The sequence below is a fragment of the Canis lupus genome, chromosome 1 (assembly GCF_003254725.2).
Source record: "Canis lupus dingo isolate Sandy chromosome 1, ASM325472v2, whole genome shotgun sequence".
NCBI classification, from domain to species: domain Eukaryota; kingdom Metazoa; phylum Chordata; class Mammalia; order Carnivora; family Canidae; genus Canis; species Canis lupus.
Genome location: NC_064243.1, coordinates 99,420,516 through 99,447,368, shown reverse-complemented (window position 1 = coordinate 99,447,368; position 26,853 = coordinate 99,420,516). Strand labels below are relative to the sequence as shown.

The 26,853-nt window shown below is 40.1% G+C and overlaps 1 protein-coding gene and 1 long non-coding RNA gene across 7 annotated transcripts in view; one reads left to right on the top strand and one right to left on the bottom strand.

The window, feature by feature from the left end:
* Positions 1-602: 602 nt before the first annotated feature.
* Positions 603-26,853, top strand: part of MFSD14B (major facilitator superfamily domain containing 14B) — a 75,657-nt gene continuing 49,406 nt past the window's right edge. For 2 of the 6 annotated variants that reach the window (XM_025423703.3, XM_025423702.3), the window contains exons 1-2: positions 611-1,008; positions 22,435-22,530. In XM_025423703.3, the coding sequence (XP_025279488.1) occupies positions 901-1,008; positions 22,435-22,530 (204 nt within the window). In that variant the 5' untranslated portion in view covers positions 611-900. Of the gene's footprint in view, positions 1,009-22,434; positions 22,531-26,853 lie in introns of all 6 variants that reach the window. The other 4 variants (XM_049093341.1, XR_003126883.3, XR_003126882.3 and 1 more) reach the window with 4 other exon arrangements.
* LOC118350747 (uncharacterized) overlaps positions 14,142-26,853 on the bottom strand; it is a 78,939-nt gene continuing 66,227 nt past the window's right edge. Inside the window, exon 3 of the long non-coding RNA XR_004805131.2 lies at positions 14,142-18,705. This is a non-coding gene — a long non-coding RNA (uncharacterized LOC118350747). The remainder of the gene's footprint in view (positions 18,706-26,853) is intronic.

The following is a 26,853-nucleotide window of genomic DNA, read 5'->3' as shown; positions in this document are numbered from 1 at the left end:
TTACCAAGTTACAAAGTAGGATGTATCGTTTCACAAAGTCTCACGACAGTGTAGCTTCCTCCTTCTGCACATCTTCACCTAGCCTCCAGCCACTATCCCTACTTCACACATGAAGTTCTGTGATTCTAGCTATCAGTTCATACTCGCCCTGCTGGAACCATGGGCCTGCATGTTCCCAATACCGCCCTTCCCGCGCACCCCACAGCCTGAGCTCTCCAGCAGCTTCGTTAGAGTTCGGAGAGGAACAGAACACGTTCGTTACAGTGCACGTAGCACTTTCCCGGTTCTGGATTCCAGACCGTGTCGGAACGTGTCCATTTCTGTACCTGGTGAGGACGCCAGGAATCATCCCAGAGGAGCCCTCATTACAAAAACCCCACGCATGTAGGACGGTTTGCCAGACTGGGCGGTGTCGCAGGAAACAGAGCGCGGCCGGCTTCCGTTGCGGCGGTCCTGGGGGATGACGTCCTTCCGCCGCGCGGCGAGGCCCGGAAGCCCCCGCGGCTCCAGAGACCCGGAGGCCCCTCCCGAGGTGGGCGGGGCGCTGCCTGAGCCCTTCGGCGCGGGCGGGGAGCTAAGGCGGGAGCTGAGGCGCGAGCTGAGGCGCGGGGCGGGGCTTCCTGAGCGTCCTGGGGCCGCTGACGCCGCTGGCAGCCACCACAATCGCAGTGGCTGCGGCGGGTACCTCCGGCGGCCTCTACAGCTGCGCTCGGATCCTCACCTCCTCAGCGGCTCCAGCTCCAGCCGCCCTTACAGCCCTCGGCGTCGCCGCTGGCGCCGCCGCCCGACCCGCAGGCCGCCGCGGGCCGCGGAGCCCATGAGGGCGCGGGCCCCGCCGCCGCGTCCGCGGCGTCGCCGTCGCCCCGGAGCGTCCCGAGCCGGCGCGGGCATGGCCGCGGCATGAGCGAGGACCCGCCGCCAGAGCCGGAGGACAAGACGGCGTCTGTGCCCCCGGCGGGAGCCATGCCGGAGAAGCGCCCGGGCGCGCAGGCCGCCGGCGGCATCTCGGTGAGCGCGAGCGCGGGTCCTGGCCGCGGCGCTCGGCCCGAGGCCCCAGACTAGGGGAGGCTGGGCGGGGTTGGGGTACCGGGCTGCAGGGCCGGGGCGCGGCCCGGGGCTGAAGTGCAGGGCCGGGGCCGGGGTGCGGGGCTGGGGCACGGGGCAGAGCTAAGGTGCAGGGCCGACGTGCGGGGCGGCGGCCGGGGCGGGGGTGCGGGGTCAGGGCTGAGGTACAGGGCTGGGGTGCGGGGCGGCAGCCGGGGCGGGGGTGCGGAGCCAGGCGCTGCGCCCCTCGGGGCTTGGGGAGACGTGCAGTGTCCGCGTCGGCTCCGGCTCTCGGAAAGCCGGTCCATTCCGGGCTCAGCCATTGGACTCCTTCAGTGCTGGACTTTCCTAGCGCCGCTCGTCTGCTGACGGAACTCGGTGGTGGTGGGGGTGGTTATCGTTTCAAAGAACGCTAGACACGGGGCTGAGTATAAGTAATTTAGTTCTTTCGGGAATTTGTAGACGTGCGACTGGCCGAGCCTAAATAGATGTGTGTGGGCCTTTGGGACCGTGGTCCGGCCCTCCGCCAGGGAAGTTGGCGATGCGGGCTGGGCAGCGCCTCGGCTCCCGCCTCCTGGACAGTGGGAGGGCGGATCTCGGAGCTATAGCCGCGGCTCTGGAGCCCTGGCTTCACGGGCCTGCGTTCGGGAGAACAGGCTTGGTTGGTGGCGCTGTGCTTTGCTGTGGTGAAGTAAGCCTAGAGAGCCAGTCACTTCTTAAAGACCTTTTTTTTTTTTTTTTTTTTTGTCTTGTTTATTTAGGACAGGAAATATAGCAACTAACCCCGAGAAAACTAGAAATTTTGAGAAAATTAAATGTATGCAGTTTCAGCAGACATACCTCTATTTGCTTTTAACCAATGCTGCATGATTATTGTTTGGTGATGGGAGTCCCCATTAGTAGAATTGGGGGTCGGCGGTGAAATCGAAGGAGCAGTAGGTAGAACGGAGCCAGAAGAGCTGGTTTCTACTCTTAGTTCTGTGGGAACCAGGCTGCACTATCAAGGTCCCGACACAACCCTGCTTCTCAGTGCCCGATCTTTCTGAGAGCTTAGCAATGTTGTAGGACCCTCCTTGCTCAAGTGAGGTCTTAGTTTTGAAAAAGCGTTAGGGGTTCCTCATTTCAAAGAAACATTTTGTAAAGAGAATTTTATTTGGAGGGGGGGAGGAAATTCCAGAGAATTGGTTTTTCTCGTTTTGTTTTTAATTATTTAAAAAGTAGATTTGTCATCTCCCCCCACCCCCCAAACTAAACCAAACTGCCAGGTCCTTCTATCCTTGAATTGACAGACCATAATTACCAACCAGAGGCCATGCTAGTAACATGAGAGGTAGCCTCCTTCATCTCTCTCTGTGCCCACAACATTGAGTGCATTACTAAGTCTAGCAGATTTTACCAGGCCGAGATTTTATGTTATTTTCTTCTCTGCATCCCTATGGTTCATTTCCTCAGCATTTTGACTTAGATTCTGACTTATCTCTTGGGGCCTTTACTTACATTATCATTGGCCTGTTGTCCATAATGTCAGCGTGACCTCACATGTAAATATGATAATTACTGCTGTCTTTAAATTTTTTCATTGGCTCCCTTTGGTTTATAGGATAAAAAAAAATAACCTGGCAGGTTGAAGCAGTATAGCAGAGTGATTAGGTGAGCGTGCTTGGAATCCCATTTCCTGCCTTTTATTACCTGCATAACTTTGGGCAAATTATGTTACTTTTCCCAACTAATAATAGTATTTACCTCAGAGGATTGTAAGGGTTACTGTAATCTTGCATTGAGTAAGTTCTCAGTAAATATTAGCTGTTATTAGTTCTCAGTATTTTTGGCATGAATGATCAGAATATATAGGTGATCCCTGGCAGTCATTTACTAAAAATTAAAGTTGCTAATTTTATGTGTTTAGAGCTGGAACTTTTGAGGGATGTCTACTCAAGGAAACTTAGACTCTTTCCCTAATTCCTTCTCCTGATGCTAATCAGAGGTTAGGGGCACAGGTACATTTCTGTCCAGTTCCTAGTCTCTGAAGATGCACGGAGTCACTATTAATAAATGGTAATGAATACTGTCTTGAGTTTTCTTTTTCTTTTTCTTTTTATTTTATTTTATTTTATTTTATTTATTTTTTTAATTTTTATTTATTTATGATAGTCACACAGAGAGAGAGAGAGAGGCAGAGACACAGGCAGAGGGAGAAGCAGGCTCCATGCACCGGGAGCCCGACGTGGGATTCGATCCAGGGTCTCCCGGATCGCGCCCTGGGCCAAAGGCAGGCGCCAAACCGCTGCACCACCCAGGGATCCCTCTTTTTATTTTTTAAATATTATTTATTTATTCATGAGAGACAGAGACAGAGAGAGGCAGAGACACAGGCAGAGGGAGAAACAGGCTCCTCACAGGGAGACTCATGTTGGGGACTCGATCCCCGAATCAGGATCATGCCCAGAGCCAAAGGCAGGCGCCCAACCGCTGAGCCACCCAGGTGTCTCAGAGTTTTCTTGATGCTTGCTGTGCTTAGTGAAATGACTAGCATGGGCAGATGGCAGAGTTCAGACACTGGTGCTTTTGGGAATGTATGGTGGCTGGGAAAACAAATGAATGCCTTTAATCATGTAGGTTCATGTTGTATGCTGGTACCCCCAAATTATGCATCTTTCCTGCTTGCACTTTCTGTTTAGTATCACTTCTAGGAGCTATGTTCTCCAGCCTCCATGACTTGATTTCATTTAATGTATTGGAATTTCCTTACTGCTTGATTCTAGTGACACTCATGGTTTCAGGTTCTTAGATGCTAATACTTATGGGGAAGACTGCCCAGTGCACAGGGAACCTGCCGACAACTTATTTCAACCTTGTTTGTCAAAGAGATGTATTGACCTGAAGAGATTGGTGGAAAAATGTGTTGACTTGAGTAACAGAAGGGAATCAAGTATTTGCTCAAGAGATCATTGCCTTGTAGAAAAGGGATCTGTGTTTAGCAAATAATTTCTTGTTTTATTATTCCCTCTTTTTTCTATCCTTCCCTAATCATGTGTGTACAAACAACTTGAGGTGTTTTATCAGAATTGTTTGCATTATCATTAAATGTATATTTTCCATTATACTTAGCCTTCGTAGCCAGGTAAGGGAAAATATTTTTTAGCATCATTTACCCATGAGCATCTGATGAAAATAAGGATTTGCTGCAGAGAAAACCCAACTAAGTTTAGCATACTATTTCAGGATGTTCTTGGACTCCCAGAAGCCAATGCCTGGAAATGGGTTAAGAGCCCTGATACAAGGCTTCTTAGGATTAATATTGTTCTGGTGACATTTGATGTCTCAGAAATTGATTTTCCTAAGACTGTTTTGGAGAGTTTTCTATTAAGGCTAATTTTGATTTTTGAGAGCAAGAATATTATTTATAATGTAGACAAAACAACTAATACTGAAGAGCAGCTTCAGGTTAAAAAAAAAAAGCACTAAAGGACACCTGGGTGGCTAAACACTAAAACAACTGTGTTATGTTTGTAAAAAGATAAAAGAGGTTCTAAGAACATATTAGAGAACAATTAACTTTAAGCTATTTTTTTTTAAGGTTTTATTTATTCATGAGAGACATAGAAAGAGGCCAGACCTAGGCAGAAGAGAAGCAGGCTCCCTGTAGGGAGCCCGATGTGGGACTTGATCCCACAACCCCAGGATCATGACCTGAGCCACCCAGACTTCCCAACTATAAGCTTTCAATTCTTTCTTGACACTGTTAGGGAACAGTATGATCATTTCAATAACAAAATAGTACTGGGACATTGGCATAACAACTTCTCTTGAGTAAATTATAGGAGATAAGGGGAGAAACTCAAAGCATTTGTGAGCATTGTTAATATTGCAATTTAGAAAGGCAAATAATATGTGGTGCTTTCAAAGAAACATTTATTATATTTCATATTTAGAATTGTACAAATTTCTGGTCAGTGTACTATCATCACAGCTAGTCTTTGTCATAACACAGGGTTATCCTTGCTGCTGTGTTGTTCTCAGGCCTGCTATAGGCAGGATTTTGTAGACACTGCTTCTTAGGATATTTGAGCATCCTTTCCCATCATTTTTCTTACTAGATTAAATCTTTGAAGATATGGACTACAGCTGTGCATCTTTTAATCTGAACTAGTTTAGGAGACGATCAATAAAAATCAATAAAGAAGTTATTCAGTCTAGCTTTAAGCCAGTTTTTTTATTTTTTCTTTCTTTTTTTTGCTTATCATTTATTTTTATATAATGTGCTTTGGCATTATACAACAAGTTGGGGAGTGCTGGTTTCTATTCTCTGAAGGTTTTGTGTAGTATTGGTAAAATAATTATAGAACTTTATGCCTTAAAAAAAAAAAAGTAGTTGTATAACAGTCTGGGCCTACTATTTGATTTTTTTTTTTTTCTGTTTTACTAAGTTGTATTTTGGTAGGAATTTGTCCATTTCACCTTCAAATTAACTGGCATCAAGTTGTTCCTAATAGCTTCTTAATCCTTTTTAAACTACTATAAGATCCTTACTGTTTTTATTGTTGACAATGGTAATTTTCACCTTATCTTTTAAAAAAGTAATTTTCTAGGGTATTCTAGTCATTAGTTCTGCAAGTGGTAATAATTTTGTTTCTTCTGTATTTCTGTTATATGAACTAGAATATCCAGGGAAAGATTCAGTAGTAATGTTAAAAGTACACAACTTTCTCTTCATAATACATTTTTTTCATTGTTAAGGATGCTGTAACTATATGTATGAGATAAATATGCTTTATTACATGATGGAGGCATCTTTTTATTTCTCATTCTTTCTTGCATGTGTTCTCCCTCTCCTCTCCCCTCCTTCCTTCCAGTTCAGTGTCTCATAGAACCCTCACCAGTAGGTTACGAAGTCTGACACGTGCCCAGGAGAGATTGTGGCATAGTAAGGGCATTGCTTAATGAGAATTGGAGAGAAATGTGTCGTTAATACCTGTAATCAACTGTAATAAGTAACCTGCTAAAACATGTAATATTTGTGAAGTTATGTCAACTTTTCTTTAGCTGCCTGGCTTTTTAATACATAGTTCTCTATTTGCTTATATATATATATATTTTTTTTAATTTTATTTATTCATAGAGACACACACACAGAGAGGCAGAGACATAGGCAGAGGGAGAAGCAGGCACCACACAGAGAGCCCGACGTGGGACTCGATCCCAGGTCTCCAGGATCTCGCCCTGGGCTGCAGGCGGCGCTAAACCGCTGCGCCACCAGGGCTGCCCCAAGTTTGTGTTTTGACATGCGTATACACTTGTGAAATCATTACCACAATCAAGATAGGGAATATATCCATTACTCCCAGAAATCTCCTTGTGCCCATTTTTTTTTTAAGATTTTATTTATTTATTCACAAGAGACACGCAGAGAGAGAGAGAGGCAGAGACACAGGCAGAGGGAGAAGCAGGTTCCATGCAGGGTGCCCGACATGGGACTCGATCCCCGGTCACCAGGATCAGGGCCTGGGCTGAAGGCGGCCCTAAACCGCTGAGGTACCCAGGCTGCCCTCCTTGTGCCCATTTTTACATCCTCTCTCCACCTACCCCCCAGGCAATCATTTATCTACTTTCTGCCACTATATATTAATTCTAATTTTTTAGCATATACTCTTTTTGGTTTTGCTTTCTTTTCCTCTATATAAATTATTTCGAGATTTATCCATGTTGTATATAAATCAGTGCATTCCCATTCTTTAGTGCAGTAGAATTGCTACTAAGTAGTAGTATTCCATTATATGGTTGTACTACAATTTGTCCATTCAGCATTAATGAACATTTGGTTTATCACCAAGTTTTGACTAGTATAAAGTTGCTATAAGCATTTGTCTGCCAGTCTTTGTATGGGAAATACTTTTATAAGAGTGGAATGACTGAATTATATGGTAGGTGTATTGTTTAAATTTTTTAAAAAACTGCCAAACCATTCTTTAAAGTTATTGTGCAATTTTACATTATCACTAACACTATGAGAGTTCCATTTCTTCAACATCCTCGACATTTAGTTTAAGCTCTTGTAATAGATCCTTAATAGTGGTATCTTACTGTGTTTTAATTTGTATGCCCCTATGGCTAATGATATTCAACATCTTTCCATAAATTTGCCATCTTTGTATCCTCTTGGTGAAGTGTCTGTTTAGGTCTTGCCTATTTTTGTTGTTGTTAGGTTGTTTATTAAAATAGATTTTTGAGAGCCCTTTTATATTTGGGATGTGAGTCCTTTATCAGATATATGCTTTGCAAATATTTTCTTCCAAGCTGTGTTTTTAGAAGAGCAGTTTTTGATTTTGATGAAATTTATTAATTTGTTCTTTTATGGATAGTGTTTTTGGTTTTAGATTTAAGAAATGGTTATTTAACTCATTATCACAAGGATTTACTTCTATGTTTTTAGAAGGTTTTTTGATTTTACAATTAGGTTTATGACCATTTTGAATTAGTTTGTAATATACAAAGTCAAAGTGTGGATGGAAGTTCATTTTTTGTGTATGGATAACTGATTTTTGCATGATTTGTTGAAGAGACTTTTTTTTTTTAAAGATTTTATTTATTTGAAAGAAAGAACATGTGGTGGGGAGGGGTACAAGGGAAGAAGGAGAGAGAGAATCTTGAGCAGACTCAGAGCCAAGTTCAGAGCCTGCCAAGTTCAGAGCCTATCATAGGGCTCAGTCCCACAACCCCAAGATCATGACCTGAGCAGAAACTAAAGAGTCCAATGCTTAACCAACTGAGCCACCTATGTGCCCCCAAAAGACTTTTTTTATTTTCTAAATTGTGTTTGCACTGTAGTCAAAATTCACTTAACCCAGATATGTGTCCATATATTCTGGATTCTTTGTTTCATCTATTTGTTTATATCAGTACCACTTAATCTGTATTACTGGAGGTATGTAATACTTGAAACAAATAGTGTTAGGCTTCCAACTTTGCTTTTTTTTTTTTTTTTTTTTTTTATGATAGTCACAGAGAGAGAGAGAGAGAGAGGCAGAGACATAGGCAGAGGGAGAAGCAGGCTCCATGCACCGGGAGCCCGATGTGGGATTCGATCCCGGGTCTCCAGGATCGCGCCCTGGGCCAAAGGCAGGTGCCAAACCGCTGCGCCACCCAGGGATCCCTCCAACTTTTCTTTTAAAATTGTTTTGGCTAGTCTAGGTTCTTTGCATTTTAGAACTATAGAATCAGATTGTAGACTTCTACAAAAACAAAAACCCGGGCAGCCTCAGTGGCTCAGCGGTTTCGCGCCACCTTCAGCCCAGGGTGGGATCCTGGAGACCCCAGATCAAGTCCTGCATCAGGCTCCCTGCATGGAGCCTGCTTCTCCCTCTGCCTGTGTCTCTGCCTCTCTCTTTTCTTTTCTCTTTTCTTTTCTTTTCTTTTCTTTTCTTTTCTTTTCTTTTCTTTTCTTTTCTTCTCTTCTCTTCTCTTCTCTTCTCTTCTCTTCTCTTCTCTTCTCTTCTTTCTTTTCTTTTCTTTTCTTTTCTTTTCTTTTCTTTTCTTTTCTTTTCTTTTCTTTTTTTTCTTTTCTTTCGACTCTCGTGAATAAATAAAATCTTTAAAAACAAAAACCCCTGCTCCTAATTTCATTGGGATTGTGTTGGCTCTGAAGATCTGTTTGGAAAGAATTGAAGACAACATTGAGTCTTCTCATCCATGAAGGAGGGACTGCTCCATTTATTTTAGATCTTATTTAAAATTTCCCACCTGTGTTTTGTAGTTTTCAGCATATAGGTCTTTCACATTGTCAGATTATACCCTATTTCATATATTTTTTATTTCATATTTTTTGATGCTGTTGTACATAATAGCATAAACATATGAAAAAATGTAAACTCTTAAATTCAGATTCACAATTGTTGCCAATATATAGAAATATAGTTGATTTAAGAAATTTTTAATATTGCAATATAATACACATAGCATAAAATTGACTATTTTAAGCATTTTTTTTTCCTTTATTTAAGTAGGCTCCACTGTGGGGCTTGAACTCACAACCCTGAGATCAAGACCTGAGCTGAGATCTAGTCTGATGCTTAACTCACTAAGCCACCCTGGCACCCCTTAAATTTTTTTTAAGATTTATTTATTTATTTATTTGAGAGTGTGAGAGAGAGCATGAGCAAGGGGACAGTCAGAGAGGGAAGCAGACTCCCCACTGAGCAGAACACCCAATGTGGGGCTCCATCCCAGGACCCCAGGATCATGATCTGAGCCAAAGGCAGATGCTTAACCAACTGAGCCACCCAGGGGCCCCAACCGCTTAAGTATTTTTTTTTTTTTTTTTATGATAGTCACAGAGAGAGAGAGAGGCGCAGAGACACAGGCAGAGGGAGAAGCAGGCTCCATGCACCGGGAGCCCGACGTGGGATTCGATCCTGGGTCTCCAGGATCGCGCCCTGGGCCAAAGGCAGGCGCCAAACCGCTGCGCCACCCAGGGATCCCCCGCTTAAGTATTTTTAAGTGTGCAGTTTAGTAGTGTTGAATATATTTATGTTATTGTGAAACCATTCTCTGGAATTTTTCAGTTTGTCAAAACTAAACCTCTACATCCATTACATAGCATTTACCCTGTCCCCCATTCCCTAATAACTGCCTTTCTGCTTTCAGTTTCTGTAAGTTTGACTACTCTAGATACCTCATATATAAGTAAAATCATACACTATCTTTTTGTGACACTCAGCATAATGTCCTCAGTGTTGTTGTTGACACACGTTGAAATATGTTTTCTTTAAGATTGTTGAAGCCATGTGTGTGTGTCTCAGAATTTCCTTTGAGACTGAATAGTATTCCATTATATATATATGCTGCATTTTGTTTCTCCTTTTATGTGCTGAGTATTTCATTGCTTCCTTTTTTTTTTTTAACTATTGCGAATATTGCCACTGTGAACATGATTGTACAAATAAATATCTCTTTGAGACCCTACTTTGAATTCTTTTGGATACCTACCCAGAAGTGGAATTGCTGGATCATTGGATAATTCCATTTTTGATTTTTGAGGTACCGCCATGCTTTTTCCCTTGGTGGCTGCACCATTTTAAATTCATACCAACATTGCACAAGGGTTCCAATGTCTCTACATCCACACCACACCTGTCATTTTCTTGGTTTTGTTTTGTTTTGGAGAGTAACCATCCTGATGAATAGGAGGTACTATCTCATTTTGATTTTGCATTTCACTAATAATTAGTGATTTTGAGCATCTTTTCATATCTTATTGGCTATTTGTATATCTTCTTTGGAAGAAATACAACTTTTTTGCTCATTTTTTTTTTTTTAAGATTTTATTTATTTATTCATGAGACCGAAAGAGGCAGAGACACAGGCAGAGGGAGAAGCAGGCTCCTCACTGGGAGCCCGATGTGGGACTCGATCCTGGGACTCCAGGATCACGCCCTGAGCCCTGGGAGGTGCTAAACAGCTGAGCCACCCAGGGATCCCTTTGCTCATTTTCAAATTAGGTGGTGGTGGTTGTTATTTTGAGTTGTAGTGGTTCTTGATAAATTATGGAAATTACCTTCTGATCAGATACAGGCATTGCAAATATTTTCTCCATAGAAAATATTCATTCTGTTAATGGTATCCTTTGATGTGCAGAAGTTTTAAATTTTGGTAACATCCAATTTATTTGTCTTTACTTTTGCTGTCTCTTTTTTGGGGGTGCTCATATTCAAGATATCATTGTCAAATGCAGTGTTATGAAGCTTTTCCTTTATGTCGTTTTGTAAAAGTTTTATGTCTTATATTCAGGGTTTTGGTTCATTTTAAAAGTTTCTGATTTTGATGCAGCCCAATATCTACTTTTTCTTTTATTGCTTGTTTCTTTTGTTGCTTTGGAGTCATGTCTAAGAATCTATGACCAAATCCAAGATTTACTCTGTTTTCTTCCAGGAGCTTTGTGGTTTTAGCTTAGATCTGATGTGAGTTAACTTTTGTATATGGCGTAAGGTAGGGTTCCAGCTTACATGTGGAAATTCAGTTGTTTCAGTGTCATTTGTTGAAGAAGCTATTCTTTTTGATTGGATTTGGCACTTTTGCCAAAAAAGCAGGACATAGATTCATGGGTTTATTTGTGGAAACTCAGTTCTAGTAGGTTGGTGTATATGACAGCCTCTCTATTCCGCTTTCATGTGGACAAAGTCATTGACATTTACTGTTTACTGTGATCTTTGAGTTGGGGAATCATGTCTGGGACAAATGGGAGTAGCTTTCAACGTTATCTTTTTCCAGTTGAAAGCAGGTGACTTGATTGAGAAAAGCTAGATGCTGGTTCATCTGATGTTTTCTGGTGATGTCGAGAAAGCAAGTCAGGAGTTTGGTGGAGATTGTTCTTTTGCCCAGATACACACTAGCCAGGCCACACTAGTTTGGAAAAGGGGGTGGGTGGGTGGGTAAGTAAAAGGCTGCACTTTGCCTGAGGAACTGTCTTCATTTGGCTCCTGCACCTCTTTCTCAGGTTGCCGCAGTCCAGGACACCTGTCATATGTATGTGCTGATTTCCATTTGTGGAGAACTTTGGGCTCTCTGAGAAAGGTGGTATAAGTATTATAGTGATTAGTAACTTGCACTCTGGAGATAAGTGATTCTCTGGCTGGAATACTGGCTTAGGCACTTAGTAACTGTGCAACTTGGGCGAGTTATTTGATTCTCTGCATCTGAGTTTTGTCATCTATAAAATGGGAATAATAATAGTTTCTATCGCAATTCAGTAAAGATAAAATGGTAGGATCTGTAATTTGCTTTGATTAGGTCTTGGCATAGTGTCTGTGTTGCTTCTGCTGCTATTGTAGGCTAACTTTTTCTTCTGTAATTACTGTGGCTGGAACTCCCAATACTGCGTTGTATATACAGTGTTGAAAGCAAACATCCTCTTCATGTTCCTGATCTTAAAACAAACGTTTTTTTCAGCCTTTCACCTAGTGACTGTGATATTAGGTGTGGATTATTTCCTATATGCCATTTACCATATTGAGATAATTTCTTCTACTTTTTAAGAATTTTCATCATGAAGAGCTGTTAATTTTGTCAAATGCTTTTTCTGCATTAGTGGAAATGATCCTGTGTCCGTTCCCCGCCCACACTTCATTTTAATGTGGTGTGTTCTGTTGATTGATTTTCATATGTGAACTTTTCTTATATTCCAGGAATGAATCTCACTTGGCCATAGTTATTAGAGCCCTTTATTTTTTTTAAGATTTATTTTTATTTATTTATTTATTCATGATAGACATAGAGAGAGAGAGAGAGGCAGAGACACAGGCAGAGGGAGAAGCAGGCTCCATGCCGGGAGCCCGCCGCGGGACTCCATCCCGGGACTCCATCCCGGGACTCCAGGATCGTGCCCTGGGCCAAAGGCAGGCGCGAAACCGCTGAGCCACCCAGGGATCCCTATTAGAGCCCTTTAAATAGGCTGCTGAATTTAGTTTGCTAGTATCCTGTTAAGGATTTTTGTATCGTTAGCATAAGGGAAATTAATCTGCACTATTTCTTGCATCTTTTTCTTTGGTACAGGTAAATGCTTTTTCTTCATAGAATGTGTTAGGAAGTTTTCCCTCTTCATTTTTGAGAGGACTTTGAGAGTGATTGACATTTGGTCTTGTTTAAATGTTTGGTAGAATTTACCAATGAAGCCATGAAATCCAGGACTTTTCTTTATTGGGAGATTTTTGATCACTGTTCCAATACTGTTACTAGTTCTAGGTATATTCATATATCCTATTTCTTTATGATTCTGTCTTAGTAGACTTTTCTAGGAATTTGTTCATTTCATCTAGATTATCCAATCCATTGGCTTACAATTGCTGATAAATATTTCACTTCCAATTTTAGAAATTTAAATCTTCCCTCTATTTCTTGTGGTCAGTCTCACTAAGGATTTGTTAATTTTTTAATAGTTTCATTATTTTTTGATAGTATGATAGTTTGATAATTCTCTGTTGCTTTTCTGTTCACTGTTGTATTTATTCCTGCTGTAACCCATTATTATTTACTTTTTCTTGCTTTGGTTTAGTTTTGCTTTTCTGGTTTCTTACAGTGAAAAGTTAGGTTATTGATAGCGGATTTTTTTTTCCTTTTTTTTTTTTTTTTTTTGAATAATAAGGCATTTACAACTATAAACTTCCCTGTAAGCACTGCTTTAACTGAATTCAACAAACTTTGATATGTTGTTTTTATTTTTATTCATCTGAAAGTTTTGTGACCTTCCTTGTGATTTCTTATTTGACCTATAGCTATTTAGGTGCATATTGTTTAATTTCCATGTATCTGTGAATTTTCCATATTTCTTTATGTTACTGATTTCTAGTTTCATTACATTGTGGTCAAAAGAATGTAGTTTATATGATTTCAGTCTTTTTAATTTATTTAAACTTGTTTTATGATATTTTTGTGTACACATGAGAAGAATGTATTGCTGTAGTTGGGTGGGGTGATCGGTAAATATTTGTTAGGTTTACTTAATGTAGTGTTATTAAAATCTTTGCTTCTATTTTACTTCTGATTGTTCTATCCATTATTATAAGTGGGTATGGAAGTCTCCAACTATTATTGTTGAATTATCTGTTTGTGTCATTTATTTTTAAAGGGTGTAAGTGCCAGTAGGTGAGGGAGAATGAATGATTTAATATTACATAATATAAGTATCTTTGATACTGTGAAGAAGTCCTATAAACATGAAAGATTCCATTCTCCAATGAAAAAATATGCGAAGGAATGAACAGTTTGTAGACAAATAAAAATAACTTTCAAAAAAGTATAGGGAGGAAGTTCTACGTCTCTTGTAATCACAGAAGTGCAAAATAAAATGATATAAACATTAAATAAACAATAAACATTAAAAAGCCTAACTAGAAAATACTTAAAAATTATTTGCAGTCTTAGGATATGGGGAGACAGGTATTCTTAAACACTGTTAATGGTACCACAAGTAGCTCTTACAAATTTTTTTTTACAACGTCTTTGAAGCTTTTTAGTTTTCCTACATTTTGTTATGAATACTCCCCCATATTCATCACCCTACTTCAACAGTTAAAATCATACAAGGCCAAAATAAAAAAACCAACACATAAGGCCAATCTTATTACACCTGTATTTTTATTAAGCTGGTCATTACATATTAGTTGAATTGAATCCAGGTTTTGTGTTTGCTTTGTTTTATCTTGGCAAGGATACCTTATAAGTTATTTATTTCTTGTGTATCTCATCATGCAGCAAATAACCTTTGACTCTCTTTGTGATGTTATAATTGATCAGGTTTAAGGAAGTCTTGTCAGCTTAATTCCCTTATAAAGTAACATATCAACTTCATGGTTGTTGCCTAAATTGACTATATTAGTGAGGTTACAAAGTGGCAAGATTTTTTTTTTTTTTAATTTATGATAGTCACACAGAGAGAGAGAGAGAGAGAGAGAGAGAGAGAGAGGCAAAGACACAGCAGAGGGAGAAGCAGGCTCCATGCACCGGGAGCCCGACGTGGGATTCGATCCCGGGTCTCCAGGATCGCATCCTGGGCCAAAGCAAAGGCAGGCACCAAACCGCTGTGCCACCCAGGGATCCCACAAAGTGGCAAGATTTTAAGTTAATCATTCCTTCATTCATTATCAAAATTCCTAAAAAGAACTTTTCCTAGTCAAATATTTGGTTATCCTAGGATACAGAAGAGCGGGATAAATGCTTCCTTTTTCCACTTTCCTTATTTAGCAGTTTTCAAAATGACGGCTTGGTTTTCTAGCATCCTCCAAAGATTGATGAACTTGTAAAATTGAACACATATGATATGTTTCAATCCATGGCAGATATTACTCTTTTACTCAGTCTTTGTCCAGTAGTAATTCCTCAGATTGGCTCCTGAATCCTTTTGATGTGACTGTAGTTTTCAGTAACATCTTTGCTTTTGGCAAGATAGGTTCCAGAATCAAATAAATTTCTTGCCCCAAACCTGGAATCAGCTTTGTCCAAAAAGCCCCATTTTCTTTTAGTGGGAAATGATATTTGAAAAACACAATCTTGGGCTATAAGGGGTGTTTGCACCTGTATGGTTGCTCATTTTTTCTAGGTCTTTTCAGTGGCTAGAACTAGAAAATTTTAACTGTTTTCTCATTAAGGTAATGTATATCATAGTGTGTATATTTTCTTAAACCAAATTTAGAATTTCAGATTTTTCTATTTTGATTTTATATTTGTATCTTCTCTATTACAAGGGAAATCTTGGTTCTTAGTCACAATAGCATAGTAACTTGTTTATTGTATTCTTATATTTGAAAGTTTCAGAATATAAAAACATTATTACTACCAACATGATTACTTAAAACGGTTTAAGGTTTGATTTTCTTTTTACCCTCCCTTAGAATATAGCTTCTAAGGATATTCATTCAGATTTGGTGTTTTAAAGCAGCTGAACCACAACTCGATAAATAGGTATGTTTGACATATTTAATTTGGATTTGATTTTGTTTTAGAATTAGCTAAAGGATTTACCTGGTTCCAAAGTTTAAACGTATCAAGAAACATATGGAATCTAGCTTCCATCCTGTCACTTTAACTCCCTTCTCTCCTTCCGGTATGTAATAGCTTGGATGCTTATTTTTCTTGACATCTTGTGTTTTGTTTAAGCAAATGTGTAAGCATTCATATTCACATATTTTTCAGTCCTCCCAGGTATAAAAGATACTGTACATTACACATTATTCTGTACCTTGCTTTTTGTTTGGCTACTATGGTAGCCATATGCACATGACACCTCATATTTTTGCCATATTGTCTTATGACAAATCCCTAGAGTGGGGTTGTTGCTTCAGAAGATAAATATGTAAGTATTGCCACATTGTACCATTTCTCATCCCCATTAGCAGTGTGTGGTCATATTGTCAAACTTCTGAAATTTTTGCCATTCCAATAGTGAGGAATTATGTCTAACTATAGCTTGATTTTGCATTTTTCTTATTATGAATAAAGTTGAAGGGCTATTTGATATCTTATTCTATGAACTGTTCATATCTCTTGCCCATCTTTTTGTTGGGTTGTTAGTCTTTTTCTTCTTGATTTTTTTTTTTTAAGAAACATTTTATGTTAGAGATATTAACTGACATAGTAAGCTGAAGTAGTTTTTTCACCCACAGTATGTACAGCTTTTAAAAAATATATATTTTATTTATTTATTTAGAATGCACATGAGCAGGGGGAGGGGCAGAGGGAGAATGGGAGACTCAAGCAGACTCTGTTGATTGTGGAGCCAACGTGGGGCTCGATCTCACAACCCTGAGATCAAGACCTGAGCCAAAACCAAGAGTCTGTTGCTTAACCTGCTGAGCCCTCCAGGTGCCCCTATACAGCTTTTTGATTACAATTGTAATTTTATTACAATTGAATAAATAAAAAGCAATATATTCACATAATGGAGTATTATATGGCCATAAAATTGAATGATGGGGCAGCCCGGGTGGCTCAGCATTTTAGCGCCGCCTTCAGCCCAGGGTGTGATCTTGGAGACTCGAGATCAAGTTCCGCATCAGGCTCCCTGCATGGAGCCTGCTTCTCCCTCTGCCTGTGTCTCTGCCTCTCTCTCTCTCTCTCTTTCTCTCTTTCTGTCTCATGAATAAATAAATAAAATCTTAAAAAAAAATTGAATGATGAACATGGATGATTCTTGAAAACATGCTAAATGGAGGAAGCAAGGCACAGTAGGCAACATATTATATGATTCAATTTGTGAATTCCATTTAATATGACTCCAGAATACACAAATCCATAGAGATAGAGTACATTAGTCATTGCTACGAAATGGGGTGAGGAGAGAATGGGGAGTGACTGCTGATGGATATTAGGTTTCTTTTTGGGGTAATGAAAATATTCCAGAACTAGATAATGGTGGTAATTTTACAACCTGTGAATATACCAAGAAACATTGACCTGTACACTTGAAAACGGCTAATGGAATGGAATGTGAATTATAGCTGAAGAAAAAATTAAAAATGCATATCCTCAATCTAATAATGAGAGTATTAAACAAATTCAAATTGAAGGGCATTCTACAAATGACTGGTAAAGAATATATCAGTGGTTCTCAAAAGTGTAAAGATCACGAAAGTAAAAAATAAAAGCCTTAATAGCTATCTCAGATTGGAATAATCCAAGAAAACATGAGAACAAAATGCAGTGCTAAATCCTGGGTTAGTTCCTAAATCAGGAAAAAGAAAGCGTTAGTGGGGAAAATGGTGACATTCATATAACACATATAAATTAGCTAAAGTAGTATAGCAATGTTAATTTCTAGGTTTGGGTAATAGTACCATAGTTATCAAAGACATTAATATTTGAGGAAGTTTGGCGAAGGATATACCAGAACCCTGTGCTGGTTTTGCAACTTTTCTGTAGGTTTTAAGTTGTTTTAAAATAGAGGTGACTGGGTGGTTCAGTTGGTGGAGCATCCGACTCTTAGTTTCAGCTCAGATCATCATCTCAGGGTCTCTCTCCCTTTCCCTCCACCTGCGCGCCCCCGCCCCCCCATTCAGTGTTTAATATTTCCTGTGATGGGTAGTATACAGACAGTCTTTTAAACACAATACTGGGGACCATGCCTTTTATTCATCTACAAGCTAACTTCAGTATGCTAGGAAAATCACGAGTTCACACCCTGGAGCGAGGGCCTTTTGGCTCCACTTTAGAGAAGTTTCCCTGTGTTGATTTTCAAGTATGTGTGGGCTGAGGGATGAGATTAGAGAACTGCAAAAGGGATCTCAAGACAGTTTTAAGAGTTTAAACTTAAACATGAGGGCAGAGGAGGGGACTTCATCACTTAAGGATTGCTACATAAAGCCAAATTTAGTGGCCTTAAAACAGCAACCATTAATGACAGTTGTTTGGGCTAGCTCAGCTTGGGGTTCTTCACTGGATTTGTTTGCAGTTACTTGTGCTTCTGTAGTCATCTGCAAGCTTGATGGAGTTGTTGTTTAAGTTGTTTAAGACGGCCTTGCTCCTCTGTCAGGCAGTTGGTAATAGCTGTTCACTGGTTGGCCTAGGTGGCCTTAGTAGGGAGGACTTCATATGCTTTCATCCTCCTGTGTCTAGAAGGTGTTTTCATGTGGTCTTGAAGGCCTCTGGAGGCTAGGTTCAGACGTCCATGTTGTCCCTTCACCTGACATCTGTTGGTCAGAGGAAGTTGTAAAGCCAGCCCAGATCCAGGGATATGGAGAAATAGACTCCACTTTCTTTTTTTTTTTTTTTTTTTTTTTAATTTTTATTTATTTATGATAGTCACACAGAGAGAGAGGCAGAGACATAGGCAGAGGGAGAAGCAGGCTCCATGCACTGGGAGCCCGACGTGGGATTCGATCCCGGGTCTCCAGGATCGCGCCCTGGGCCAAAGGCAGGCGCCAAACCGCTGCGCCACCCAGGGATCCCCTAGACTCCACTTTCTGTTGGCATACACAGCACAGTCACATTGCAAAAAGATTACATGTACAGGAATGAGGTTCAGAATTTGTAGCTCAGTTTCTGCCGTCTTCTGCAGGTATCATAGGATGACATGTATATTTTATTTTAGAGTGATCACTCTTGAGTGTAGTATCAAGAAAGATTTGGAGAAGGCAGGGAAGAGAAGTCAGGGTAGGGTTAAGAGACTGTTGCAGTTGCCTGTGGGAGAGATGGTAGTATGAATGTATAAAGACATCACCACATATTTATCATCTAAACATCTCAAGATCTGTACTGATTTATAAAGGGGCAAATGGAGAGAAAAGACATTGAACTGATCCAGAGAGGCTGCACTAGATTAGGTTCAACTAGAAATGATTGGTTAGGTTTTGTTAAAGTTTTTCTGATTAGCTCAGATAATTTAGGGGAGAAACTTGTGATACTGTTTTTATCAGCATACTGGCCACCAAGACCTTAGAAAGAATTGGAGGGAATGCAGATTTATTTTTGTCACCTTCTTATATCCAGTTGCCCACACTAAATTCCCACCTTACCAGGGCCTGCCTGCCTGTCATACTACATTTCTCTTATGTAGCACTGGTATTGGCTAGGAATAAATGATAGTTTAGTTAAAGTAATTTATGTAGAGGTGAGAATAAGAAGGTGTGCGTTTTAGAACAGGTTTTTGTTAAACAATTTCTAGTTGATGCATCTAAACCTATATATAACATGTAAACAAAAAGGTTATTTGTTTTTTTGGTAAGGTGTTAAGATAGCATAATATCCTAAAGATGTATCACACAGATTAAAGTGTTTATCTGTTTTTATGTTTACTCAGCATTGCTGCCACATGGATCTCTATCTCAGTGGTCTCCCTAAATAGAGCTTCATTGCTGACGAAAGCACCAAACCATAGAAACTGCAAATGAGAAATAGGATTGCCTTCTTATGCTTCCTACTGTGTGCTATTTTCAGAGTTTTTTGAGATTCTTGTATGCATGATGCTTAATAAATAAAACAAATGATTCAAGAGCAATAAATAGTTCGGATATTTATTGACATGTTCACCCAGTGTTCGGAAGCAATTGTTCTGTCATGTGGGATGGGTGACTATCAGAATTTTTACCCAAATAACTAGATATTATTAGTAATGCATATAGGCTGATTTACTTTTTTTCATTTTTGCCACCACTTCTACATTTTTTTCTGTAGATTTTAAAACAGATTCTGAACATACTTTTCATTTCACAGATACATTAGTGTGTATCTCTAAGAGAGAAGGATCTTTAAAAAACACACCTTACTTCAATACTATTATTACAAGGAGTCTGCTTCTTTAGTATTAGCTAATACCCAGTCCGTTTTCAAATTTCCATGATTGTCTCACAATTGCCTTTTTTTCCAGGTAGTTTGTGTTAAACTCCAAAGTCTCACATACTGATTTTGGTTAATATTTCTTAAATTTCTTTTAATCTATATTCAAACATAGTTCTCCCTCCTTTTCCTTTTTCTTTTTTTTCTTTGCCCATATTGAAGAAACTGGGCCATCTGCTTCAAAAATGTTTCTACATTTTAGGTTTTGCTGTTTAAAAAGATCAGAGAAAAGATGTTCGTCTCAGAAGAAGAGATCCTTCTTCCATATTTTGTGGAGTGCTTATTACTTTAGTGGGGTGAGAGAAGGGCTGTTTGGATACATCATTGAACAAAGACAAAAATAATTTCCTTCATAGCATTTAAATTACCATTCCATGGGCAGAAGACAAAAATGAATTATGAAGTTTGTTGGAAATCCTCTAGAAAACAATAAGAGCATAACAAGGAGGTAGGGAGATGTTGGACAAGTGGGATGTGGGGTGAATGCCCTGGACATTTCAGAGAGTGGAGCAGAGGAGTTGCCAAGCTCTGACTTCTATTTAAATGGGGCATGGTACTGGCAGCCCAGGTGGCTCAGCAGTTTAGTGCCTGCCTTCGGCCCAGGGCAGGATCCTGGAGACCCGGGATTGAGTCCCGTGTCTGGCTCCCTGCATGGAGCCTGCTTCTCCCTCTGCCTGTGTTTCTGCATGTGTCTCTGCCTCTCTCCATCTTTCTCTCTGGTCTCTCATGAATAAATAAATAAAATCTTTAAAAGTAAATAAATGGGGCATGGTGGCTGATGTGCAGTGGGTGAAGGAGCAAGCGTAGGAAGCTACTCTGTAATTTAGACAAGAGATGCTAGAGGAATAGATGGAAGGCAGTGTGGGGAGAGCAAGGGTGATAGCCAAGTTTCCATGTCTAGCAGCTGGAATGGCTTAGCAGAGGGTCTCAGAAAGCTAAATCACAGGCAGATGCTAAAGAGTTGCTGCCATTTCCATGCACTATTCTGTTAGTAAAGGACTATGGAAATCTAGTACTTTTTGAAGGCTATGTTCAAGGGCTTTTGGCTTGGAGAGTTGAGTTTTTACAAGTTTGTATTTTTAATAACATTTGTTCTTGGCTCTTTGAAAATTTTCAAAACTACAAAAAAAAAAAGTAAAATTATATTCCTTTCATCTAAATTCAGCAGTTAGCATTTTGTGACATTTGCTTTAGGAACTATGTATGTACCAATTTTTTTCCCCCAAACCATTTGACAGTTGCAGAAATCGAGAACACCTGTATGATTATTTTATATAAAGTCCATATGTAGATTTTATCCTTTTGCTCCCCTTCCCCCAGGATCCACTCCAAGATCTCCCATTTTGTTGTGGCTCTGCCCTCCTTCAATATGCATGAGTCTCCTTACCTTCACTTTTGTCTTTTATGACCTTGACATTTTTAAGGAGACCAAGCCAGTTGTCTTGTAGAATGTCCCACAATTGGGATTTGTCTGATCAATCATTTCCTTATGATTAGACTCCAGTCAAGTGATGCAGATTTACTTCTGCCTTATTATTATTATTATTATTTTATTTATTTATTCATGAGAGAGAGGCAGAGACACAGGGAGAGGGAGAAGCAGGATCCCTGTGGGGAGCCCAATATGGGACTTGATCCCCGGACTCCGGGATCATGACCTGAGCCAAAGGCACATGCCCAACCATTGAGCCACCCAGGTGCCTTCTTTATAACTTTTAAAGACTTAAAAATATTAAGCATAGACATAGCATGGATTTTACTGCAGGCATCACTTCCAGTTACTACCAAGTGGTAGGTAGCAAAGCGTGCTAAATCGATTTATTTCCGGAAGTCATAAGCTGCAGACAACTAGCAGAATAGACAGTCTTCAAATGTGACAGAAACAGGGGCACCTGGGCGGCTCAGTGGTTGAGGGTCTGCCTTTGGCTTGGCTCATGATCCCCAGGTCCTAGAATTGAGTCCTGTGTCGGGCTCCCCACAGGGAGTCTGCTTCTCCCTCTGCCCATGTCTTTTTTTTTATCTCTCATGAATAAATAAAATCTTGAAAAACAAAAAAACCCCAAATGTAACAGAAACAGAAAGCTGGATATTGACACCTTAGTATGGACTGTTTTCCTTATTCTTTCTCCCCCATCATTTAAATTATCTGTGATGCCCCTGAAGCTTTTGAGCAAGTGACCTACATGCCTGCCTTTCTCTTTACATAAAAGGCCAAGTTGCTGAGGAACACATTGTTAGCAAGAGACAGAATAGTCAGGTCTTAGAACCTCAGTCTCTTAAAGACCCGGTTGATTCTCAGCCAAAGCTCAGTTATTTGTGTTGATGGGACAAGTAAAAAGTTTATGACTTTGGCATCTTCTATGATTAGGCAAGATTCATTCATCAGGGATGGCACAGAATGAAGTTTCATCGTATATAATATAGGTAGGTCCTAAGTTTATTTTATACAGCATTTTTTCATACAGTATTTTGTTGTTGTTGTTAGATACCATTTTAGCAAAATGGATCTTGTATCTGTCTGCCTTTTTTTTTTTCTGTCTGCTGTTTTTCATAATAACTTTCTTCCTTTTTTAGCTACAAGGCTTTGGCAGACCAAGTGTATACCATGCTGCTATTGTCATCTTCCTAGAATTCTTTGCGTGGGGCTTGTTGACAACTCCGATGTTAACTGTAAGTATTGCTAAACAGGTCCTTGTCTTGAAAGCAGAAGAGAGGTTCTTAAGCATATATCCTAAGGGCCAAATGTCTACCTATGTGTTTGAGAGAAACACTGGGCAGCAGCTTAAGACTGCTTATTCTACTGGTTTGTATCCACTGTGTAGACTGAACTACCTGCAACAAAACACCTGGGCTGCATGTTAAATATTCTTGGAAGTTCTGTGGGTGAAATGTATGTATTTAGGAAGACCATGGAGATGAGATGCACTAGGGGAAATTTTTGCAAAGTTTTATTGAGCTTTGTAACTTAATTTGTATGGATATGATGGCCTTTGACCAAGAACCTAGTAAATTGATTGGTAATTACGTGCCTTGTAACAGTGAAAATGATAATCATAATAATGTCTAAATTTCCATATTTGGTAGCTAACTTACAGTCATTTCTTTGCAGAGGCTCTATTAATTTCTTAGCAAGAACCTGGATGTTTGATACGTGTGTGGTTAAAGGAAGGGAGATGCTTAAGAAAGGATAGGCATGTAGGCTTTGGGTGCTTAATCACTAGTTTATTTTTTAATAAATATTTTATTTATTTACATTTTAGAGAACGCACACATGTGCAAGTGCGTAAAGTAGGGGGAGAAGGAGAGAAAAATCCCAGGCAGACTCCATGTGGAGCACAGAGCTTGACACAGGGCTCAGTCTCAGGACCCTGTGATGACGTGAGCCTTAATCAAGAGTCAGGTACCTATTTGACTGAGCCACGAAGGTGCGCCTCAATTACTAAGAATTTTAATTAAAATATTTTTAAAATTGAAAAAAGAAGATGTTTTTAAATTGACCTTAAATTTCGGTTGTCTTGGGGCAGCCTGGGTGGCTCAGCGGTTTAGCGCCACCTTCAGCCCAGGGCCTGATCCTGGAGACCGGGATTGAGTCCTATGTCGGGCTCCCTGCATGGAGCCTGCTTCTCCCTCTGCCTGTGTCTCTGCCTCTCTCTCTCTCTCTCTCTCTCTGTCTCTCATGAGTAAATAAAAAAAAAATTTCAGTTGTCTAAATTGTTCTTTAAAAATCATAGCAAAAATGAATTATTGGGACTTAACCAAGATAAAAAGTTTCAGCACAGCAAAAAACAGTCAACAAAACTAAAAGACAACCTACAGAATGGGAGAAGATATTTGCAAATGACCTATCAGACAAAGGGCTAGTATCTAAGATCTATAAAGAGCTTATTAAACTCAATACCCAAGAAACAAACAATCCAGTCATGAAATGGGCAAAGGCATGAACAGAAATTTCACCAAAGAAGACATAGAAATGGCCAACAAGCACATGAGAAAATGCTCCGCATCACTTGCCGTCAGGGAAATACAAATCAAAACCACAATGAGATACCACCTCACACCAGTGAGAATGTTGAAAATTAACAAGACAGGAAACAACAAATGTTGGAGAGGATGTGGAGAAAGGGGAACCCTCTTGCACTGTTGGTGGGAATGTGAACTGGTGCAGCCACTCTGGAAAACTGTGGAGGTTCCTCAAAGAGTTAAAAATAGAGCTACCCTATGACCCAGCAATTGCACTACAGGGGATTTACCCCAGAGTTACAGATGCAGTGAAATGGCAGGACACCTGCACCCCAATGTTTATAGCAGCAATGTCCACAATAGCCAAACTGTGGAAGGAGCCTCGATGTCCATTGAAAGATGAATGGATAAAGAAGATGGGGTCTATGTATACAATGGAATATTACTCAGCCATTAGAAACGACAATTACCCACCATTTGCTTCAATGTAGATTGAACTGGAGGGTGTTATGCGCTGTGAAGTAAGTCAATCGGAGAAGGACAGACATTAAATGGTCTCATTCATTTGAGGAATATAAAAAATAGTGAAAGGGAATAAAGGGGAAAGGAGAGAAAATGAGTGGGAAATATCAGGGTGACAGAACATGAGAGACTCCTAACTCTGGGAAATGAACTAGGGGTAGTGGAAAGGGAGGTGGGCGGGGGGTTGGGTGACTGGGTGACGGGCACTGAGGGGGGCATTTCACGGGATGAGCACTGGGTGATATGTTATATGTTGGCAAATCGAACTCCAATTAAAAAGTGTACAATAAATAAAAAATAAAAATCAAAATCATTGGTGGGTTAACTCTTCCCAGTCACCATTTTGCCTTACCAGAGAATCACTTTGAATACAGATAATCTATGTTCCCAAATTAACTTTAGAAAATAGGGAACTTTAGAGGGAGGGTGTTAGCCTTATGTAAGACTTTGCTATACAGCTTTTAATTCTGGCACATACGTATATACATACATACATTTATTCGTTTATTTTGAAGATTTTATTTATTCACGAGAGACACACAGAGAGAGGTAGAGACACAGGGAGAGGGAGAAGCAGGCTCCCCATGGGGAGCCTAATGTGGGACTCCATCCGGTTCCCAGGTTCACGCCCTGAGCCAAAGGCAGACGCTCAACCACTGAGCCACCCAGGCGTCCCTAAATAGTATTTTTCTTGTGGAACTAGAAATCTGCTGTAGTGATATTACAGGTTTCTCAATATAGAGTTAATCCTATAATCAGTCTGTATTAAGAATTCAAAGTTAAGTGAAGAATAATGTTTTTGAGGTCTTGTTAGAAATTGTAAAACCACTTTCCAGACAATTAAAAACTTTGGAGACCTTTTTGGCCCTAGATCACAGATTGTCAGATCTCTTAATTTTTTTTTTAAGATTTTATTTATTTATTCATGAAAAAGAGAGACAGAGAGACAGAAACACAGGCAGAGGGAGAAGCAGAGGGAGAAGCAGGCTCCATGCAGGGAGTCCGACACGGGACTCGATCCCGGGTCTCCAGGATCACGCCCTGGGCCGAAGGCGGCGCTAAACCACTGAGCCACCTGGGCTGCCAGAGTCGATGTGGCTTTTTTCTTACTGCCCAATGCAGCCTTATAAGCCAGCTAAAATGCTGCTTTACTTTCTTTTTGCAGTTTCTGAGCAGTTTTACTGTTTGCAAATATTTGGTTAAAATATACACTTATATCTGTGGAGTACAGGCTTGCTAGCATCACTCTGACACTACAGTGTCATAGAAGATTTGCTGAATTAATAGATGGGTTCATTCTCTTTTTTCTGAGTCCTTCGTGTTGCTAAATTATGCTAAATGTCCTGTACTGTCTTATCTTCCTCAGCCTTTACAACACAGTTTGCTACCTCTGTTTCTGTTCTGATGTGGCAGGGCTGGTTCCTTTCTCCTTTTGGAGAGAAGAAAAAAAAAAAAAGATTTTCTCTGGCATATCCTCTGTACTTTCTACCTTTTCTGGTTGGACAGAGAACTGGTAAGAAAGGGACAAAATTATAGTTTATTTTATTATAGCAAAAGTTCATTTATCCTATTCCTTTATGTTGGGGTTTATTGTTGTCAGATAACTAGTTCTTGACATCCTGCATCTGTCACCCATCATGGTGTTGTAACTATTAGGATGATGGTACATGTGTTTTTTTTTTTTCCCCAAGTGGACAGCATTCTGTCCTGTTTCCATGAGGTGAGAAAAATAGTTTAAGGTAAGGATTTGGAGATACAGAACAGTAACTACATATTAATATTCTGTGCAATCTGACTATCTGCATCCTAGCACACACTAGAAGTGCTCTGTTTGAAGTAGTATAGATTGGACACTTTCCAAGGTGCCAGAGGAATAGGAGACCTCATTTTTGTCTAGTCTCAGGAATTCAGTTAGAAAAGTATCAAATGATTCTAAACACCTGCAAACTCAACTGGAGATCTAAGAAAAGAATTGGCACAACTCTGCAAATAGAAAAGTGACCACTTTCTGCAAGAATGACAAGACAGAAAAACTCACCTCAGAAAAAGAACAAGAAGCAGTACTAACTGCAGGTCCTGATCAGTATGGATTTAAGTAAGATGTTGGAACTAGAGGGATCCCTGGGTGGCGCAGCGGTTTAGCGCCTGCCTTTGGCCTGGGGCGCGATCCTGGAGACTCGGGATCGAGTCCCACGTCGGGCTCCCGGTGCGTGGAGCCTGCTTCTCCCTCTGCCTGTGTCTCTGCCTCTCTTTCTCTCTCTCTCTGTGACTATCATAAATAAATAAAAATTAAAAAAAAAAAAAGATGTTGGAACTAGAGTTCAGAATAATGATTATAAAGTTACTAGCTAGGCTTGAAAACATAGAAAACACTAGAGAATCCCTTTCTGGAGAAATGAACTAAAATCTAATCAAGTCAAAATAAAAAAAGCTATTAATGAGATGCAATAAAAAATAGAAGATCTAGGGCACCTGGGTGGCTCAGTCAGTTAGGCATCTGCCTTCGGCTTA